The 22246-nt window shown below is 44.5% G+C and overlaps 1 protein-coding gene across 12 annotated transcripts in view; it reads left to right on the top strand.

The window, feature by feature from the left end:
• The window catches only part of FTO (FTO alpha-ketoglutarate dependent dioxygenase), a 228703-nt gene that overhangs the window by 58106 nt on the left and 148351 nt on the right, over window positions 1-22246 (top strand). For 9 of the 12 annotated variants that reach the window (XM_020800047.3, XM_072980730.2, XM_072980733.2 and 6 more), the window contains 4 exons: window positions 1364-1501; window positions 7800-7879; window positions 10082-10225; window positions 21825-21944. In XM_020800047.3, coding sequence (XP_020655706.3) covers window positions 1364-1501; window positions 7800-7879; window positions 10082-10225; window positions 21825-21944 — 482 coding nt within the window. The remainder of the gene's footprint in view (window positions 1-1363; window positions 1502-7799; window positions 7880-10081; window positions 10226-21824; window positions 21945-22246) is intronic. The other 3 variants (XM_072980731.2, XM_072980732.2, XM_078380459.1) reach the window with 3 other exon arrangements.

The raw sequence follows: 22246 nt of genomic DNA on the forward strand, positions 1-22246 counted from the left end.
GATAAGTAAGTATTAAAGGAAGATTAAGACATTGCCAATAAGGAAGGTTGTGTGTTCGAAACACTTCACTCGTCTTGCATGTTTGTCTGTAGAAAGGGTGGATATTTTGCTGTTTCTGTCTAATTACGAAAGTTTGTTGCCATTGGTTTGCTCTGGGTCAAATTCGCTACTGGGAGAGGGAAGTAGAGAAGCAGGTGGAAAGAGAGAAGAGTGAGAGATGAAAGCAAAGACAAAGAAAGGGGCTGAATCATCGCTTATTATTCTCCCTAGCTCCACTCCACTGGTTGCTTGGAACTCCCCCCCCTCCACCGCTGGCACATGTCCCCTGACTGGTTACCCCCATAAAGAATGTGGCCATCAACAGAAAACCAAGGTGCCAATCCATTGCATTCTGCATCCTAATTTTCTCCCTCCGTGAAAAAGAAGGTTGCATCCGGCCAAGTGACCAGAAGATCATGTATTCTGCTGGCCTTAGCTCCAGGTAGATCAGATTCTGACGTGAACATGTTTATCCTCTCCTCTGGGGCAACACTGAACCATCACAGAGGGTGTTTCATGGGGCATGGGCAGAACACTAGGCTCCCAGATCCACACAAATAATATAGGGGATTCTGTCGTCTGCCATGTGCTGCCTGGTTAGAACTGTCTTACTCTGATCCTAGTTGGACGTTCAAGGCAAGAGGGATATTTAAAGAGTGCTTTTATCAATGCCCCTAAAATTCCCACAGTCAAGCGGGGATTTGAACCCACTTCTCCTGAGTCCTAGTCAGTCACTCTATCCTTTACACCAGTGGTCCCCAATCTTGAGCCTCCAGATGTTCTTGGACTACACCTCCCAGAAGCCTTTGCCACCACTTCTGCTGGCCAGGATTTCTGGGAGTTGAAGTCCAACAACATCTGGAGGCCCAAGGTTGGGGGCCACTGCTTTACACCACACTGGCTATCCATAGATAGATAGATAGATAGATAGATAGATAGATAGATAGATAGATAGATAGAGAGATAGAGATAGAGATAGAGATAGAGATAGAGATAGAGATAGAGATATAGAGATATAGAGATATATATAGATATATAGATATATAGATATATAGATATATATAGATCTATCTATCTATCTATCTATCTATCTATCTATCTATCTATCTATCTATCTATCTATCTATCTATATCTATATCTATATCTATATCTATCTATCTATCTATCTATCTATCTATCTATCTATCTATCTATCTATCTATCTATCTATCTATCTATCTATCTATCTATCTATATCTGTGCCCACCCAGAAACAAAGCTGCTTATGCAGATTTTTTTAGGCTATAATTAAAAGTGAGAAAAGCTCTTGTTTTTCCTTTTCAGAACCCGACAGTCATGAGAAAGAGGCGTGGTGTGGCAGAGATCCAGCCGTCTGGCACGTCGCCTTGAAAGTTGCTTGGGACATCAAGACCCCAGGGTTGGCTGTGCCCCTATACCAAGGGGACTGCTACTTGATGCTCGGTAATATTCAGATACATAATGGGGGGCCCTTCCATTTATTTCCTTCACAATTTCCTCTACCTTGATCCTCACAGGTACCTTCCCAAGTCGGAGGACAGTCAGGGTTCGGCAGTAAAAACTCTACAAGTCAACTGTTTACAAGACACAAGAATCTGTCAGTTACTTTCCCCTCCCATGTGGTTTGTAGATGCTGCAAGTCAGGAGATTGTATGCCTACACGCTTTTGTTGGTAGACTCTGGGAATTTTATGGTTGGGTTCCTGTGGTCCAGTGAAACATTTTTTGGGTCAGATGCTTGATCCACGCAAAGTCTTCAGTTCATTTTACTTTTAAAAAAAATCCTGCCTCCTTCAATCCGTTTCTGGTGTGACTTCTAATGAAGTCATGTCAGAAAGCACATTACCATGGGGAAAATGGCAACATACGAGAAAAACAAAAAAAACAAGTGGAAAATACTTAATGCCAAAAAACAGCAAGTCCAAAATAGTGGAATCCTGGGGGAGATTGAAAAGTTAAGCTGACATTTAAGCTACATGTCACTGGAGCTATTCAACCCTGTTGCCTACACTGCATGGACATTCTGCACTAGTGCTTGGATCCTGTCCTTCCAGTGCATTGTTCTCTGGACAAAATCCAGGTTACTAAGTGATTTAGCCTGATTTGGACCCAATTTGTGTAAGGTCCAAAAGTGAAGTGGAAGAGACATATTCAATTGTGGGAGGAAGCAGAGCAGATCTGGAAATCATGACACATCTGGGCATAGATTAGCATTTTTTGGAGGGGGCAGGGGAGGAAGCAAAAGTTAACAATGCTTGGTACATCAATCCCAAAGCTAGGTGCCTAACATTTGGGAGGTTTGTTCTCCACATCAGGGTCTGTGATGTCTCCCAATTGTCCTTTCAGGCTCCCCAGTGATGCAGAGGATCTGAATTGACCAAACTGCCTTGGAGTGGGCACACCCATTGAATGGGAGGACTAGCCTGAATCGGGATCCATTCTGAAGCTCCAAGTTGGCCTCTGAAGGGAATCCAGAGACCTCTTCCCAACCCTATTTAGAATGAATTGAACAGGCTTGGTTTCACAGTGGAAAGCCACCACTAAAAAGTCCCTTATGTTGACTTACGCCCCTTACGTTCCTTGACTTGTTATCCCAATATGGGACAAGAGGAGCCCCCACGAAAAGGCCTCTAAACAGGCATTTGTGTGGTTTATTGAATACAGAAGCAATAAAGCTTTTTTCTACTTAAGGCCACCTTCTCTCATGAGTCATTGTTTCAGAGATGGGACACACCAGTGATGGATGAGACCACAGACAAAGGTGAATGAGTCACCTGTCCTCTTTCTCTCTCCACTTCCTCTTTTCCTCCCTTCCCTTCCTGACCCAGTTATATAACTAGGAAAATGGTCAAATGTGGGTTTTTTTTCTGAAATCTGAACTGATCTTTTGCTTTGAGCTCTTGAAATAAGTTTAGAAGTAGCATAAAACTAGACCCAGGAGTTGCCCAGGCCTTGTTTAAAGGTTGGACGTGAAAAGGGTTCTTGAGTCTGATTCTCACCCCTGTGTTCCATAGCAGGACCATCTTCAATTAGCGCTGAGGTGTGTCAGTGTACAATTGTGGTCCCAACAAAACGCTCAGTCTCCTCCCCAAATCATGTACAGTGGTGCCTCGCAAGACGAATGCCTTGTGGGACAAAAAAACTCACAAGACGAATGGTTTTGGTGATGGGGGTTGATGACTCGCAAGACGAATGTTCCTATGGCCATGCTTCACAGGACAAATGTTTTCCGTTTTTTGTTTCTGCCTCATGTTTGCTGATTTTTAAATGTTTTTCTATGATGTTTCAAAAAGTTAAAAGTTTTTTGATTGATATTTTTGAAATCATCTGCAAAATATGTATGGCTTTAAAGAGCACTGAATAAACCCTTTGTAAACCAAATTTGACTTTGTTCTGACTTTTTTTTGTCCATAGGAACGCATTAATTAGATTTCAATGCATTCCTATGGGAAAACGCGTTTTGCAAGATGAATTTTTCGCAAGACAGCATTAACCATGGAACCAATTAAATTCGTCTTGCGAGGCACCACTGTATTCTGCTGTACATGTTCCTCGCTGTAGCACAGAATGCTAGCATTGCTTCCAATGCCCCTACAAAACTTAGCACTAACTGTAGTGTGGTAAGGATCACCGGCAAAATTCAGGAGCATCTTAGCCCTGCTGGGACATTCATAGACAACGTGTGTACATGGTTGGAGGGTCAACCATGTACCCCAGAAGTTACAGGATTTCTAATGGCAGGGAGGAGAAATCTAAGCATGTTCCCCCAGACGTGCTTAGCATGTTGCTTTAGAACTTTGCACCATGAGACGCTCACATTCTAGAACTGGTGTAACTTCCTCAGATAGTTCGATCTTGTAAATGTCACAAATGATGTATCATGACAAGCTGAGCAGAGAACCAAAAAAAATATCAACCAAAAAGCCCCTCCTCTAGCCCTCTTCCTTCCCCCACAAGACCTAGGGAAGAATGAGTGCATTTTTAGATTTGCCTCTTTTTTTTCCCTTCCAAATAATTCCTGAACTCTTTTTTTTCTTGGCTCCAGTGCTGGAGAATATAAAGACTCTTTGTTGCACTGCAGGAAGGTAAGGAGTGGGAAGGTGTTAAAGTTGAAATTTTAAAGGTTAGTTCAACACCCGCTTCTTAAGCTCCTGCCTTGATTTTTTTTCCCCTCCAGGTGAATGTCAAATCACACCTGGAATTCTGCAGTTTGCGCCGGGAACAAATAATCACTTATCTCTGTTTTTTTTTTGGAGAGTTAATTAGGAGAGACGTTGCTCTTTTTGGTTTTGCAGACACTTTTCCTGATAAGGGAAACCTGATCTTCACAGCTCGTGTTGAAAGAGAAACACTTTTCCTCAATTTATGAAAATATTCTCACCGGCAGAAGTAGGCAAACTTGAATAAATACAGTTCCTTTTGCTCCACTGTGAGTGGGTGTCTGGGGCGAAATATTCTGGGAGAGAGCTCTGGTAAACCCACAGCATTTGGGGGTGCCAAAGCCAGCCCCCACCAGCTATGCCCTAGAGAGCATGCTTTAGTGAGCTTCTCATGGGCATACCATTAAATTGATATTGTTCACCCCACCCCATCCGAATACTTCCAGATTCCGGACAGATTTTGCAAGCAGATTTACAAATCGACCCTAATTTTGCCGGTCATGACTTCCAAATGCATTGATGCAAAAAATACGCTTCGGGTCCGTTCAAAGAGAGAGCGCTTGCACTCCGCCGCAGCTGTTTCCTATAGATCAAATGTTGCTCAAATGTTCGAGGTTTAAACTTGGCTTGTGGGCGAATTTGGTGGCCTTTGGTTTATTTTTTGGGGGTGGAGGGGAGGAGTTGGTGAGTGCAGCGGACTGAGCAAATTATAGTTCAAGGAACATCAAAAATGTTATTTCCATGAACCAGAAGTTGGGAGCACCCATTTAGTACGAAGGGGCTGCCGTGGAAAGAAACGCAGTGTTAAAAGAGAAAACCCTTCCATATGTATGTGGAGACTACTTCCAATTAATTTCCCTCTGAAATGTGACCCCCACATTTGATCTACATACTTTCGGTATCTTTATTTGCTAAGGCCCCCGAGCCCCCTGCAAGTTATTTGTTGCTGCTAATCTTTGATCATACGAAGGTTTGTCAATCTGCTACATCTTGTTCGCTTGTCTGCTAATTAATCATGTGAGGTTTCTCCTCTCTTTCTTTCCCCTCTGTCTCTGTTTATGCATGTTCCTCCTGGTAAGAACAACAGTGGCATTTTTAGAGCTTACTCCCAGCATTCCTTTTTTTCTGCCTTTCTACAAAGAGAGAAAGAGAGAGAGAAAGAGGACAGGCCAATGGCCAATTAAAGTACAGTGGTGCCTCGCTTAACGAGCGCACCGTATAACGATTAAATCGCATAGCGATCCGTTTTTTCGGATCGCTAATGCGATGGCACAACGTTGTTCCCATAGGGAAAAATTCGCTTTGCGAAGACCGGTAAGCGTTTCGCTTACCGATCTTCGCAAAACGACCCCCGCCGATCAGCTGTTCGGCAGCCAAAATGGCCGCCGGAAGCCGGGAAATGGCCTAAAATGGCCGCCCGCAGCGTTTTCGCGCCCTCGTTAAGCAAGGCGAGGGCGCGAAAATGGCTGCTGGCCATTATGAAGCTTCATTGAACGGTGAGTATTTGGCCCATTTGGAACGCATTAAACCATGTTTAATGCGTTCTAATGGGCTTTTCTGTACCGTTTAACGATGCTTCAGCATAGCGAAGGTTAATCCGGAACGGATTAACCTCGCTATGCGAGGCACCACTGTACATCAACTGAAATACATGGGGCACGTTTGCCATCCTTTGTATAAGTCCCACTGTTCTCGAACGGCAGCGTAGCTCAGTGGTTTAGGTTTCTGGCTGCGAAGTCAGTGGCTGGGAGTTTGATTCCTCACTGTGTTTTCAAGGGGTGGACTTGATGATCCTTGGTCTCCCTTCCATCTCTGCAGTTCTAGGCTTATTATTATTACTCTGGTTGGCTGAGTTCAACTTCCTATTTTCAAGAGTTTCCAGTTATTTGCCTTCAAATGCTCTACAGCGAGGGTGAAAAACCTCCGGCTGTGGGTTCCAATCCTCCCCTTCTGAGATTGCTGACTAGCCGTTTAGATTTCCCCAGGTGGTCATGTTTACCTCCTTGCATACAATCATTTAGGATCCCCCCCCCCTTTTTTTGATATGCCTTCTCCCCACACTACCAGGTTCAGATGCCTCTCTTAACACGTACTTACTGGCAGTAAGATATCTAAGCTAAAATAGGCTTTAACATAGAGATACGGACGAACTGCCAGTTCGTCGGTTCGTGCTGGTTCGTTTCTCAGTCGAACGGGTGTCTGGTGCTTCCTAGCCCCGCCTCCTCTGGTGGGCACCCATTCGGAGGCTGTACCAGAGGAGGTGGGGCAGGGAAGATGGGGGGTTCTGCCTCCGAATGGGTGCCCACTGGAGGAGGGAGGGCTGGAAAGCACCAGACACCTGAGAAGCGAATCAGCACAAACCACCGAACCGGTGAATCGTGCTCCTCTCTAGCCCTATGCTTTTGCCGTTGCCCCTCCCAACAGAATGTGGCCTCAAGAACCTTTCAAAAACTGAAATTGACCCTTGCGTTGAAAGACATTTCCCACTCTCGTTTCACATACAATGATGAGGAACCATCAGCTGCCCAGATGTTTTGACCATCAGCTTCCATGTTCCCTTCACATTGGGTACTGCTGATGAGTTCTGTGAGCCAAAAAGGCTGAAGGTTTTCAGCCCCTGCTTAAAGACAGGACATGGAGATGATCGTTCTCACCCGTTTTTCCCTTTCTCCAGAAACTTGTGATCAGAGATACACTGTCTTTGGACATGAGATTAAATTTAGCTGTCATGTCCTAAGAGCCTGTGAGCAGCATGGACAGGGTGATCGTTGAGCATCCACCTCCAGCATTTCTAGTTTTAATTACATTCCCAGTGCATTCAGTCCATTTTTAGAAATGCCCATTGCCTTTTTATAAATCATGGGGTTCAGGTAGCAAATAGATTTGATTCTCAGCGGAACGGTGTGAACTCCAGGTGACAGTGCAGTTTTCCCTCCCTTCATTTGCTCCTTCGCACCAGTTCTGTGTTTCTGCCTGACCAAAACATCTGCCGGAGAGGCATTTCTTCTATTAGCCTACAAGGAGGTATTTGAGAGAGCTTTCTTGGCTATGGCTGTGGAATGTCCTCTCCTTAGAGGCCCAAGTGACATAAATATTGTCCTTATTTAACATTTTAAGACCCAGTCCTTTGCCCAAGCATTTAAGGCTGAGTGAGATCATAGCTGGATTACAGGTTTAGATCTGCTTTTGGATTGCAGAACAAAATCCAGTTAGAAGTCTCAACTAGAGTAGGCCATAGAGATTTACGTAAGTGTTGACTCCCCCGTTGGCAGTGGGTCTACCAGTTGGATGAAGGCCTTTATTCTCTTGAAATAGTTTTCGATCGTTTTAATGCAGCTGTATGGATGGTAGTCAATTCTTGAGTCCTGCTGACAGAGGGCAGACTGGAAATACTTTAACAAAAAAAGAAATAAACATGCTAACTAAGCATGGAAGATAGTTTGGCCGAGCATTAGTGCTTGGCCCCAAGGACGCCATAGTTAAGGTTGGCCTCACAGGGGGAATTAGAAATTCCATTTTCCCAGCTATGAAACTTTCTGCCCATCTCTAAACTTCATCGCCATCTTTGTTACTTCTTTCTAGATGATATGAATATGACACACCAGCATTGTGTCTTGGCTGGCCATCAGCCCCGATTCAGCTCCACCCATAGAGTGGCAGAGGTGAGTAAGAGAGAAGATGACCGTTCTCTTCCTGCTTTTTCTTACACAGCTAAATTTTTCAGGAGTGACCCCCCAAAGGCTTTCTTTTAGGACCAAAACATTTCTCTAGAAATTCATAGCCTTATGTAACACCCCGTATTACTTAAAGCACGTTGGGTGGTTTACAATTTATTTATGCAGGCTACACATTGCTTCCCCTCCCCCAATAAGCTGGGTATTCAGTTGATGGCCTTAAAGGATGGAAAGCTGAGTGAACCTTAAGCTAGCTAACTGAGCCCACAGGGACCGAACTCGGATCAAGAGCAGAGTCTTGACTGCAGCTTCTCAAGTTGTTGCTGTGTTTTCTCAAGACGTGCTCTATCTTTTGTTAGCCCAAGACAATAGTTAATGAAACCCGTGCTTTGAAGGATTTAAATATCAACTTTGATACCTATACCACACAGTTACCGTGGCGAATCAATGGCAATCCATTTTCTGTTGTCAAAATACACAGTCGTCAGAGAGGACATCTAAAATATTCCAGATTTTACGCAAGCCAAAATACTTAAAATACTGTAAATGATCCACATATCATAGAAGTGTTGCTGCACATTTACATCATCATTATTATCGTATATGTATATTAATGTGATAATCCTTCTCCGTGTCTCTTAAAAGTTACATTTCCTTACAGAGGTAAAGGTAAAGGTTCCCCTTGACATTTTTTTTAGTCCAGTCGTGTCCAACTCTAGGGGGCGGTGCTCATCCCGTTTTTCAAGCCGTAGAGCCAGCGTTTGTCCGAAGACAGTTTCCGTTGTCACGTGGCCAGCGTGACTAGAAACGGAACGCCATTTTACCTTCCCACCGTGGTGGTACCTATTTATCTACTGGCATTTGCATGCTTTCGAACTGCTAGGTTGGCGAGGATCTGGGACAAAGCGATGGGAGCTCACTCCGTTGTCTGGATTCGAACTTACGACTGCTGGTCTTTTGACCCTGCAGCACACAAAGGCTTCTGCGGTTTAGCCCGCAGCACCACCACGTCCCTATTTCCTTACGTAGCCATGAAGAAAGACCCACCCGAAATAATGCTTTCTGTCTTTAGAAGCTCTTGCTTTGTTTTTATAAACCTTTGTGACCTCACATGATATACTGTGGAAATGTTCAGTTGAAAGAATTATCACACCAAATGGTATTTTCCCAAGATTATTCTTCCGGGTGTTTCTCTCCCCCCCAACTTCTGCAGCCCTCATGAATATTTAACTAAAATGCATTTTGATACAGGCATATCCTTACGACCCACCTTCCCTTCCAAGGAAAGGCCATTTTATGTTCTGTTTGTTTTCTCAGTACAAAAGGAACTTTTGTGAAAAGTCTCGTGGGAAGTGTAGGGGGACCCTTGTCCACCTGATCCATCTGTGTTCTCTTCATCTGTGAAATCTGTTTTTTTCTTTGACTGGCTTTGCATTATTTCTCACATATATGGCCGACGTACTCCGGCTCCATCAACGTTAGGCAGAATATTCTAGAAGACAGGGACAGGAAAGGAAACATTCACTTCCTTGGTGTTTAAATTCCAAACCAGAAAACGATTGAATTTTACAACACAGTTTTTTTCTAGCTTTAAAAAAAAGACTTCTGGAGGAGGCAAAGTGTGCACAGGAATCCAAATGGCAGTGGAAATATTCTACAAAAACATGTGGTTTCACTGAAATCGCTTGAAAAAAAATGGCTAGTGCTTTTCTAAAATTATTTTGCTGTAATCTTAACACTCATGAGATGGTGTACAAATCAAATAAATAAATAAATAACCCCTGACGTATTTATCCATATATCCATGGTGTTTCTACCAGAACTGGCCATTAGAGGAAGCCAGAGACAATGCTGTGTTTCGTGTTCGCTATATCCATGGTTTCCGGCATCCACGGGGCAGGGGCTTAGAACCGATCCCCTGTAGATACCATGGTTCTATGGTATTTGGAAAGCTACAGGCTCCCAGCTCTAAGACTTACACTCATTCTTTTGAATCCTTACTCTAGCAGTAAACTATCTCTAAAATAAAACTGCTCCATGGCAGATAGTCTATCAAAGCTAAATACGAGTTCCTACCTGTAATTTGATTGTTCTAGTCATCTTTAAAGGAGTGGGGTTCTCTTTGCGTGTTGGTTCGCTTGACTTTGTCTTATATTCATCTGTCTTTCTCTGTTTACTCGTTCACTGGAGTGCTCCCAGGGGACCCTGCCATACATTTTGGGCCGATGCAATGCTGCCCTTGAGAACTTGCACGGCGACGCCGCTTTGGGATGCCTGGCTCTGAAATCGCTAGATATCGGAACTATAAAAGGAGTAGAAGAAATACATAACGAGGTAAGCAGAAGGCTCACCCTTAATCATAAACTGCACCAAGCGTTTTGCATGGACTCTGCATTTTCTCTAAGTGTCTCAAGCTTGCATGTGTTTTGTAATATTATTTAGTATTCATTTATTGATATTTGTATGTCACTTTTTTTCCCATTAGAGACCTAAGGTGGCTCACAATAGCTAAATAATATTCATTACAATGTGTGCCATCAAGGCAGTTCTGATTTCTGGTGACCCTTTTCAGGGTAGAGAATGCTTAGAAGTGGCTTGCCATTCCCTTTTCCTGGGGGGGGGGGAATGGAGGGTACACCTTGAAGATTGTGCAGCTTTCCCAAGGCTAGACAGGCTGGTTCTTCTAGGACGCCCAGTGGGGAACCGAACACCTAACCTCTGGCTCAACAGCCACTTCTGTGCTGCCCAGCCAGCTAAAACGATACAACAACCAACAGTTTGGAAAGGATATATACATGTCATATGAAAAAACAACAACAATTAAACATATCTTCAAGTTGAAGAATAAAAACAATTTTAATACCCTTTAAAAAGCATTTAAAATACCAAGCCTTCCGGAGACATATCTTGCTTAATAGCCTGCCTTAAAAGGAAGGTGCTAATATGTGACTGATGAGTAACATGCGTCTTAACAGACCGTGAGTTATCTAGACCTGCACTAAATTGTCTTCTGTGTCATAATCCCTTAAAGAGTGTCACCGAGACAAGATCCAGGAACGTTTGGTTCTACATGCAGCAGCTATCCTGTGCGGTGAGCTATTAGAAATGCATCTGGAAGTTGAGTCATAGCAACTGGATTTCTTTCTTGTTCGGTTGAAACATTGTGCTTCTCGTCCAAGTAGCTTCTTCAGTGGTTGTTGTGGGTTTTTCGGGCTCTTTGGCCGTGTTCTGAAGGTTGTTCTTCCTAATCTCAGATGCCGACCACAGAGACTGGCGAAACATTAGGAAGAACAACGTTCAGAACACGGCCAAAGAGCCCGAGAAACCCACAACAACCATTAGATCCTGTCCGTGAAAGTCTTTGCGAATACAGCTTCTTCAGTACTTGGATGAATAGCAAAACATTTCAACCTAATAAGAAAGAAGTCCGGTTGCCATGAGTCAACTTCCAGATAACGTCACGTAGAGGACTGAGAATCTTCACATATAGGAGAGTTGCAGTTCAGAATGTCTTCTTGGACACGGAATGTATTCTCGGGGTCTTTATTGACCTTGGCCATCTAGGATTCTATGCATTGGGTATTCCTGGACTAGAAGGGCTTATGAATAGCTTCTGTTGCTGTGTTGAATGAACCAGGTTGTCATGGATTCGGTTGTGTATACTCCAGGCTGGCCCCATCTTTGCTATCCTTTCACAAGCAGGTGAAGACCTTTCTCTTCAGGCAAGCTTTCCCTTTGTGTCGCGCTGCCTAAGGGGGGGGGGTGTTCGATGGACCGTTGTGCCTTACTGCTTTCAATATTTTTGGGGTGTTGCTTCTGCCTACCATTTTTAGTGTGGCATTTGTTTTGAACTTTTATATTTTTAGTGTTTTTAGCTTTTAATATTATCTTTTAATGGTGTAAGCCTCCTTGGGTCCTTTTAAAAAGAGAACGTTGGATAATAAATTGTGTGTTCTTTGTCTTTAGCTCCTTGACTTCATTTCTTGACTTCTCTTGATACGTAGCTGTTTGCAGCATAGCTCTTGGACCTGCTAATCCGGAAGTGGAGATGAGCATGGACCAGCATTTCATGCCGGTTTGGCGGATGGCCAAACAGGTATTTCATGGTTCAGCAGCCCACCCACCCCCTCTGGTGGTTGCACACTCAGAAGCAGCATCCCGGCTTCCCTGCCCTGCCTCCTCTGGGCGCTGTCCCTGAGTGGTCAATCGCTGGGGGAGGCGCAGTGGCAAACTGTGGAACACCAGTTCGGTCATACACCGAATCAGCACGAACCACCGAACTGGTGGTTTGTGCTGATCTGTATCCAGAACCATCTGTATCCAGTTGGGAAAGTGTGAAGGCAAGAGGAGAAGGGGACAACAGAGGATGAGATGGTTGGACAGTGTCATTGAAGCAACCGACATGAATTTGACCCAACTCCGGGAGGCAGTGGAAGACAGGAAGGCCTGGCATGCTCTGGTCCATGGGGTTACGAGGAGTCGGACACGACTAAACAACTAAACGATGACGACGTATCCAGAACCATTAACCATGGTTGTCAGGAGATTCTCACTAAGATGTGTAGTCCCCGAAGACAGCTCTTCTCAAGCTCTGCAGATCATTGGCCATGGTACCTTGCTTCACTCCTAAGTACATTTGTCCCAGTTTTGGTTATCTGTTTTCATGCTAGACTCAAGCAGAGAAACAAGGACCTCTTCTATATATCACTAATGGATTGCCTTCTGATCCCCCTTCTCTCCCTGTTCTCCAAGATTAGTTTTTTTTTCATTTGGAAAGGGGTTTAATTCCGCAGGACAGAAGCCTCTCCCTCCCTCAGTCTCCCCTTTGCCACACATGTGGACAACTTAGCCCTGGTTTATTTCGCTGTGGAGACAGGATTTCGTTGCCGAGTTATTGCTGTAAAAGGGGAGCTTCAACATCTGCAGTGCTAATGCAGGTCTTTGATTCTTCCTTTAAAAAAAAAAGAAAGAAGGAAAGAGAAGAGAAGAAAGGCCACATGCCTTTTGTATACTAATTATAGGGTAACATTCAGTAGGTTCATGGCCTAATACAAGTGGTATGCTACTAATCTGTGAGGCATATGTTTGAAGAAAATCTCGGTTTTATATCCTGAATCTTGAGAGATGCTCCCCCCTGAGAAACCTCTGTGGTGCAGGAAATTTTCCTAGGAAGAACAAAGGAAATAATGATAGTGTTCTTGAGATCAGTAAGTCATTTTTCCCCGCTCTGCCAGTCTTCATACCTAGGGCTTGATCAATTTATTTGTACAATACTTTGTCCCATACCATGCTTTGCACTCCAGACAGTTCACAAAGACAAACAGTATAATTATAATACATAACAACATGAACTCACATACAAGTCACTTAGCATTTCGTCCTTATCAATCGGTCTGTTGACAGTGTCAGCTCTCTGCTATATAATCCCATTATACAAATTGCTAAGTGGATCACATTAAAGGGGCCATGAAAAAGATACTGATGTCATGTCAAGCTCATGGCAAAAAGAGAGAAAAATAAACAAAATAAACATGTGGTACATCGCTCAGCCTGTTCTTAGGAAGAGGCTCACCTCTCCTCCCAGCCCTGTGTCGTGACCTAGGGAAAAGTTCTTTTCTTCTCCCTCTTTGATACAGATGTGTTGGCAAACAGAAGTGGGTGCAGAGCAGAGGTGAGCATCTTTGGTGAGCCTGGGGGGCCACACATCGCACCCAAAATAAATAACATAAAATTAGTTGTTGGTTTTTCCAAAAAAAAAAAAAAAGGGATGCAAACAAGCATGAGGTGAGAATCAGGCAGAGATGTTGGCACGCCTTTGGGTCTGAATTCGAGTCTTTGGCCCCAAGCCCAGAGTATCAAGCCCCAAATCTGAGTCCCTAGTAAAAACAAAATATTTTTCTGCAGAAAGAAGGGAGGGTGTGTGTGGCAATCTCCTCCGAAGCCCCTATCCCCTCAGGCCTTCAGGAGATTCTCGCTCTTCTTCCTTCTTTGCTGCCACCAGATATTAAGACTTTAATATCAATAGAGTATGGAGACAAGTGTGCTGTACACAACTTAAGTCTTTTATTTGATCAGGGAAGTAAATAAACGACAAATATTCATGGGATAAATCAAAGGCTGCCAATCGCTTGTCTTTGAATCAAATCTGATATAACTTTAAAACTCTTTTAACTCTCTGTTTCAATCTAGATTCTTACAGATCTCTAACTCACTTTCCAGACACTTTCAAGATACACACCGTCTCTCACTCACAGAATCTCCCCAAGACTCCATACACACGTCTTTATGTCCTCCTCCCTCCCGCCTTCCGACCAGTCAATGGCTCCTGCTCTAATGTTCTGCTGTGACGGACAGGGGAGGGCGGGGCTCTTCGCTACAGGGTGATTGGGTTCTGAGTCATGTGTTTTGAAAAAACCAAACTTGAGTCGAGTCACCAGTGTGAGACTTAAGTCTGACTTGACAGTTCTCGACTGGAGTCCCCATCCTTGGAACCAACCAGCCACCCTCCTCTAAATGTCTTGACTGACGGAGTCTGGTCTTCTAGTTGAGCGAATCTCTTGGAAGATAATTTTGCTTTGTGTACGGGGATAACTCCTTTATTTTTGCTCACCTGCTCCTCTAGTAACAGTTTGGCCGTGGAAATAAATCTCTACCAACGTAGCCAAGTTTAAAAGTAATCTCAATCAAAACTCATTTTGTGACTGTGGCCATGCTCTCTCTCTCTCTTTCTCTCTCTCTTTCTCTCTCTGTGTGTGTATGTGTAGTCACAGAACCATGGACATCCTCTTACTAGTACTAATCAGATCTCTAGAAACCTTATTGTCACTCTTCTTTGTATCCATCATGGCCCAAACTCTCACCCTACCTTTCCTCTGATGGCTTGAAAGCTTGGCCAGTCTATCTGGAAGCTGCATTTTTGGGTTCTGGCTCTTGTTTTTCTTTGACATGAGCCACAGTACCTTTAATTGGAGCTTGAACGGCTTGTGCGGGGAAAGGTTGGAAGGGATTGTCCTTCAAATCATCATCGGTCAACAAGGACATCTCATTCTCCTGTTTTGAGATAAGCAAACTCTGTTTGAAATACCAGGTGCCATTATAGACAGCATCAAAGAGGGTGATAAGCATAACACCCCCCCACACCCACACACTGTTCTAGCAAATCCTCGGTCAGTTCTGTTGAAGCATAGCATTTTTCTTTCTTTCTTTTGGAAGGAGAGAAAAGAGAAGTGGTAGCAAACAAGGCGGTTAAAGAATGAATCCACTTACCCTTTCAAGCAATCTGGCGATTGTGCGGCCGTAAGTAATTTACCGTGAAGTATATGATTTGGCACCACGGAATGAAGGCTGACCTGTTGTTCGGCCCAGGCCCTTGAAGGAGATTTATTCAGCCACCGAGATGTACCCGGAACGGTGAGCGAAGACAGTTGAGGAGGGAAAAAGAAACGCTCGTGCATGAACACCAGCTGATGGAGACAAGAAAGTAATCTGGCCAATGATGGGCATATCTAAGGTAATGCAAGAATCTCATGGCCAAGGACCTTTCTCAGTATATTTGCTTAAACTTGCCTCTTTGCTTTCCTTACATGGCAGCTCAAAGCCTAAGTACGGCCATGGGTTGCTGTTTCAGGAATGATTTGGTACATGCCATTTGTTGCTTTCTGCCTGTTAGTAGGGGAGAGTCAAGTGGCCAAAGGCCAAGTCTTGCTCCATTTCCAGAGACCTCCATGGTCTTAAGCAAAGGCTGTTGGGAAGAATAGGTAGATGAGCTGCTGTCTCAGCAACACTCATCCAGAGTGTCTGGTTTCAGCTTGAGACCCAGGTGGCTTCTGTTGGTTCCTGATGCCATCAGGGGAGCTGCTACAGAGGCAGAAGGACCAAGAATTGACTCCAGCTCTGTGTTGTTGTTGTTTTTTAATTTGGATAGATGAGACCTATATCCTTGAGTAGGTGGGACCAGCTGTGTCAAAGAGCTGGTACAGAGGTAGGAGGACCTGAGAATGATTCCTTCCTTCCTTCCTTCCTTCCTTCCTTCCTTCCTTCCTTCCTTCCTTCCTTCCTTCCTTCCTTCCTTCCTTCCTTCCTTCCTTCCTTCCTTCCTTCCTTCCTTCCTTCCTTCCTTCCTTCCTTCCTTCCTTCCTTCCTCCCTCCCTCCCTCCCTCCCTCCCTCCCACCCACCCACCCACCCACCCACCTACCCACCTACCTACCTACCTACCTACCTACCTACCTACCTACCTACCTACCTACCTACCTACCTACCTACCTACCTACCTACCTACCTACCTACCTACCAGATTTGCATCACATCTTTCATCTGGTGAGTTCAAGACGGCCAACATGGGTTTCATGCGCTGCAATTGATCCTCACACTGTGTCTGTGTGTTAGGTCCTGTTGAGAGAGAGGGGGCGACTCAGAGGTGCAAGGTCACTCCATGGCATCCGTGGTTCAACGGGGACTAGAACCCAGATTTCCCATGTCCCTGTCTTTGAGTTTTGATCCCCGAAGGTGGAATGTTGCATCAAAGGGTTTTCTAAAACATAGATCTTCTCTCCTTGCCATCTCCTCCAGAGAATTGGAAGACTTTCCAGAACTGGGGCACCAACACCTGAACCAAGTGGGGAGAACGTGTAGCTGTGAACACCGGGGGTTTTTTGAGGGAAGGGGAGGAAATTGTTCTGTCCAAGATCGATCAATGGACTTCTTCATCAGCATAGGGACTAGTGCATCTTTCCAGAAACCTAAGCGAACCTCCAGGTCTCTTACATGCAGCCTGCCCTGCTCCAGAGCTTTCAGTATGTCTTTCTGGGACTACAGTTTACCAGATTCCCAAGCCAAGCTGCTTGGAGAATTCTGGGAACCTTAATCCTAGAAAATAGCATTCCCAAAGACTGTCTTGGCCTGCCTGACAAGCCGAGGGCCAGGATACAACACCATGTATGTTGGCGACGTGCCAGATGCCGAAAACTTCTGCTTTTCCTGGTGCAGCACCAACGATCAATGGTGATTTCATGGGGGAGGTCCTACAGGTGGAGAGCAGGTAAGGAGGGCCTTGGTTCCTCTCGACCTGGTTGGTCTCTAGGGCTACCTCTGTTCCCCAGCAGCACAAACGGCCAGTCCCAGCTGTTGGGCAAAGGTCTGTTGGCTGCCTTAAGCACTTCCCACGGACAAGCAGAGTTTGAATCGCCCATAGCGACCTGAGCTTTCAAACACACACAACAAACAGAGTGTGTTGATGGACTATTAGGTCACTGCTGAGAAGAGTCTCGGCGTACACAGCCGAGGGAAGGCTAACGCCTGCCTTCAGTGCATCCCACCGAAATGGCAGCCCAGCCGGTGGTCCGGCTGGCATTGAAGAGAAGAAAAATATAGATCATCTACCTAGGTGGCATTTAATAAGCCGAATGCTTTTAAATAATTGACGGAGAAGGACTACCGCCACCCCAGGCTCACCAAATGTCAGCCGCCGGCCATTGGCCTTTTCCCCCCACACCTTATTGACTGTGTTACTCTCCAAATGCGTCTTTCATAATAGCTTAAAGGGCGAACGGGAGAAAGGTGGTTGTGTTGCTAGAGTAAATCAGTGCTGCAAACAGAGAGAGATCAGGAAATAAAAGTGTGCAGCAATCTGTTGTTCTGCCTTTACAATGCCCCTCAGGTGGGATTGGGGGGGGAATACTGTTTAGCAAACTGCTGTATCCTGATCTAGCTTTGGTGAAAATGATTTTCCATGGGAGGGGGAAGGCAAAAGGACAAGATGGACAAACCAACCAGCACACTTTTTAATGAACAAAACACCCACCCACCCATCCACACACACACACACACACACACACACACACACACACAAATTCTGGTGCCATGCATGAAAGTTGCAGATCAAGCATTGACAAGGTCTGTCACCATACAAGCCTGGGCTGGTTTGATTTGGGAAGCTAAGTAAGGTGAAGCCTGGTCTGTATTTGGATAGGGGACCCTTAAAGAATGCCCGGGATCTCCAGATAAGGCTAGGAACGAGTCTTCTCCGAAACGGTGGAGAACTTTGCGGCCACTCAGAGTTGACAATACAGTGGTACCTGGACTTGTGAACGTCCCTACTTGTGAATGATTCGAGTTATGAAAGGCTCCATTCGCAAAAAGTTGCTTCGACCTGCAAATGGAGCCTTGACTTACGAACCGAAAAAAGGGGGGAAAACTTTCCTCTCCTACTTTTGACCTAAGTTCACCTTAGGTCAAAAGAAAAAATCATCCCCTAGTGGTATTTCTAAGGGAACTAATGTGTCTAGCTTGACATACGAATGAAAAACAGCAGATACGGATTAAAATGGTTTTCAACGCATTCTAATGGGAAAGTTTGACTCGACTTGTGAACTTTTCGACGTACGAACTTAATTCCAATACGGATTAAGTTTGCAAGTCGAGGTACCACTGTACTGGGCTGGATGGAGTTGATGGACTTGGTAAAAGGCAGTTTCCTGCATTCCCAACGTACTGATAACAAGCTGTGTTTCCTCCTCATTATGGTTCTGTCTTCTTTCCTCTCTCGACCTTACTCATGCATGTCTCATTGGTCTTTCTCGGACGATTGGCCTCTCCCAGGTCTACTGTCGTAGGCAAAATGGTGGAACAGAACATTTCAGTTGAGGAAATGCAGTCCATCCTGGTTACCCTCATGAGCCTCTCGGGATTTACCAACCCTTATCTCTTGCCTAGCCATGAACGACAACACCTTTAATCAGGGAGTGAACCTTATAAATGACGCTCCAAGCTTCCTGAAGGAAGGAGAGGATAGGCATAAAATAAGAACAAATTTAACCATGAGGTAGAGTGAGGCAGCTGCCTCAAGCGGCGTCTTTAGGGCCTCCTGAAAGAGCAGTAGGCTGTCATTTAATTGGCCATTATTATATAATCATTTAATCGGCAGTTATTACATCGTTACTGCTGGGGATGGGAAGATGTGTTTGCGAGATTCTTTATTTCTATTTCCTGTGCCAAAGCAATTCACGCACTTTGCTTCTTGTGCCCAAATCTTGGGTTTCTCTGGTTGTTGTTGCTTCTCCTTTACTGTTGCGTATACACAACGAAACCCTGAGACGCTCTCCCCTAGGACCGATTCTGGAAGAGGGACTAAACTCCGGCTGAACTCTGTTGGAGAAGAACCTAGGCCATTAAGCTTGTATGCTAAGAGAAGTTAAACTGTGTGTGTAACCTTTCTTTCAGAATAGCGAAGGTCTCCCTCAGTGAGCTGGTGTCCACTAATCCCGTCAATATGTTTTATCAACAGGGCTGCCTCCCCCCCCCTCCAAATATCTGTAGCTCTTTTTGTTTAAACAGCTTCTATTGAAAGCAGTCGCACACATCAAACGGTCCGTTTAGTGACTGTCAACTAAAATCGCTTTCAGATTTTTGTATCTGTTCTGTTTAGGAGGAAGCGGTGAAGCAGGGGAGGGGAGGGGAAGCAAAGAGAGCATATTCTCAGGTGAGAATTTAATCAGGTTTGGGGATTTTTTTTTTCCTTTTCTTTTCTGGTCAATGTTCCTCCATCTACACGTTTCTCTTTGTCTTGCCCATCACCGTTTATATAAGGGTAAACAGAGATACAGCCTTTGTAGTTGCAGGTGAAGATTGAAATGGGATTTGAGGCTGTGTGTCGGGGGGGGGGGAACCCCACAACGGCTGTAACCAAGATAAATATACAGCTCCAATTGAGCAGGACTGAAGCTCACTTGGAACGAACCAGGAAAGAGAAGGAAGACAACAGAGTTGAGAAGACAGTCTTTCAAAGAAAGAAGAATTGGGGCTTGAAGATTAACTAGCAGAGTTTATAAAGTTTTTATTGTTCTTCCCTGACTTGCGGGTAGTGGCAATGCAAGGTGCTGGCTCGGATTATTTTTTTTTGAAGAGAGTTTTGTGTCATGAGCAGGAACTCGACGTTTTGGTGGAGTTGACCTGAGGGAACATACCAAGGAAGAACAAAGGATGATTGCTTCTGACTTCGTTGGTCTGTGACTTTCCTGATGAAAAGGATGAGAACAGGCTAAGACAGAATCCTGTTGGAAAAATAAATATGTATGTGTGAAAGGGATAATCTCCCAGGCTTTTCCTTCCCCAGCCCCACCTTGGCATGATTGCCCAATTCGTTGCGCGACACATTTTGATAGTAGTCATGTGGCGGACACTCTGGCAAAGAAGGGAACCACACACACAGTTCTTCCACTCTTTTATCTAAGAGAATTCAGACCTAAGAACAGAGCTGCCTATTCTTCCATCAACCTACTGCATATCTCACACCTGAGCTACATGATGGTCAGACTCATCTATTGTCTGAGATAGGCCAGGTGAAAACATAGTTAGGATTGGGAGAGGCATGACAGATTGGGAGTGATGTATACGGTAGCATTTGTCAGGAGCTGAGGAGCCATAGCTCAGTGGTAGAGTGTATGCCTGGTATGCAGGAGGTTGCAGGTTCAATTCCTGGCATCTCTAGCTAAAGGAAAGATTCCTGCCTTGAACCCTCATGAGTTGCTGCCACTAGGTTAGATGGATCAATGGTCCAACTAGCAATAAAGCGGCATTTCCTGCATATGCACTGCTAATTTCTGGCTGCCAACGCTAATAGCTCTTGATGGGCCTGTCCCTGGCCATCAGTAGAATCAAAGAGGTTGAAGTCAGGCATGTTCTGATCTCTGCTGTTGGACAAGGGACCAACAGTGACTGCGAGAAAATGCCCTCTGCCCTTCTGGGAAGAATAGTATGTCTAGAAGGAGACCAGGTTGGTCTCCACCTCTTGGTCAACGAAGGCGTCTCAGCTGCAAAGCTGAAGGCTGCCACTCGTGAGAAAACTAGGAGGTATATAGTTTGCGTGTACATGTCTGAACATGTAATTGTGACTGATTAAAAGCTATTTTAAGGACTTAAAGGGGGGGGAGTTATAAATCCTATAAATCAATGGCTCCCAACCTTGGGTCCCCAGATGTTCTTGGACTACATCTCCCAGAAATCATTGGCAGCATGGCTAGTGGTGAAGGCTTCTGGGAGTTGTAGTCCAAGAACATTTGGGGACAGGCATATGATTCCCAAAGTTGGGAATCACTGATATAAAGGAATACTATTTGTTCAACTCCTCTGCAGTCATCCGTGCTGTAGCCTAGCTGTTCTATATCAGCTTTATTTATTTAGGTTATTTGTTGATCGTGGTGTCGAATGTTCTGATGTTTTGAGAGGTGAGGTGGAAAAACCACCCTCTTTGAAAGCTCTGAACTGAGCTTGAGGGATGAAATTTTGGCTTGGGCGTGGTTATTTTCCAGTAGCTAAAAAAAAAATATTTGAATCTGTATTATTTATTCCATTTTATTTAAAATGTTACTACCTCGCCTTTCTCTTAAAAAGGACTCCAGACAGCTTACATCCATAAAAGACAATATTTCAAGCTAACCACAGGAAGTATACAAATACTAAAAAGGATTAAAGAAATACCACACTAAAAAAAAAAAAAGGTAAGCAAAAGGAACACTAAAAGCAGTAAGGCACAACCATCCATTTAAAACTCCACACAGTCAGCCAGTCATTGAGGGGAATCTTGCCTGAAGAGAAACACCTTTGTCTGCCTGTGGAAGAATAGCAAAGATGGGGCCAATCTGGCCTCCAGTGGGAGGGAGTTCCAGAGTCTGGGAGCAGCGACAGAGAAGGCCCTCTCCCATATTTCCACCAAACATATCTGTGAAGGTGGTTGGACTGAGAGAAAGGCATGATGATGACCTTGGCGCCTTGGTAGGCTCATAAAGGGAGATACCTATAAAACATGTATCTTTAATGTTTCATGACTCATCACAGATTTATCATTGTTGACTGCCTTGTGAACATATGCCTGCACATTGCAAATCACCTCTCCATTTGCCATTTAAGAAATACTGGGTTTTTTTAATGGTTTTGCAGGTTGAGTTTGAGTGGCTACGGCAGTTTTGGTTCCAGGGTAAACGTTACCAAAAATGCACAGACTGGTGGGATCAACCAATGGCAGTTCTGGAAGAACACTGGAGAAAAATGGAGCACATGGTATGTACTTAGCACTGTTGGCTTAGCACTGGATCATTCCAATTTTCTTCCAAAAGTAATGCAGGGAGCAAATTTGCCTTATAGGTGTAAGGAGTAACCTTTTCTAGTTACTTTCAAAAGTTAAATTTTAGTGATCATTTAAAGTCTTTCCGATAGTATTCTCAAAAGCTTTCACAGCCAGGATCTGATGGTTGTTGTGGGTTTGTCAGGCTCTTTGGCCATTTTCTGAAAGTTGTTCTTCCTAACGTTTCGCCAGTCTCTGTGGCCGGCATCTTCAGAGGACTGGAGTAGGAACTCTGTCC

The sequence above is a fragment of the Pogona vitticeps genome, chromosome 10 (genome assembly GCF_051106095.1).
Source record: "Pogona vitticeps strain Pit_001003342236 chromosome 10, PviZW2.1, whole genome shotgun sequence".
In the NCBI taxonomy this organism is placed as follows: domain Eukaryota; kingdom Metazoa; phylum Chordata; class Lepidosauria; order Squamata; family Agamidae; genus Pogona; species Pogona vitticeps.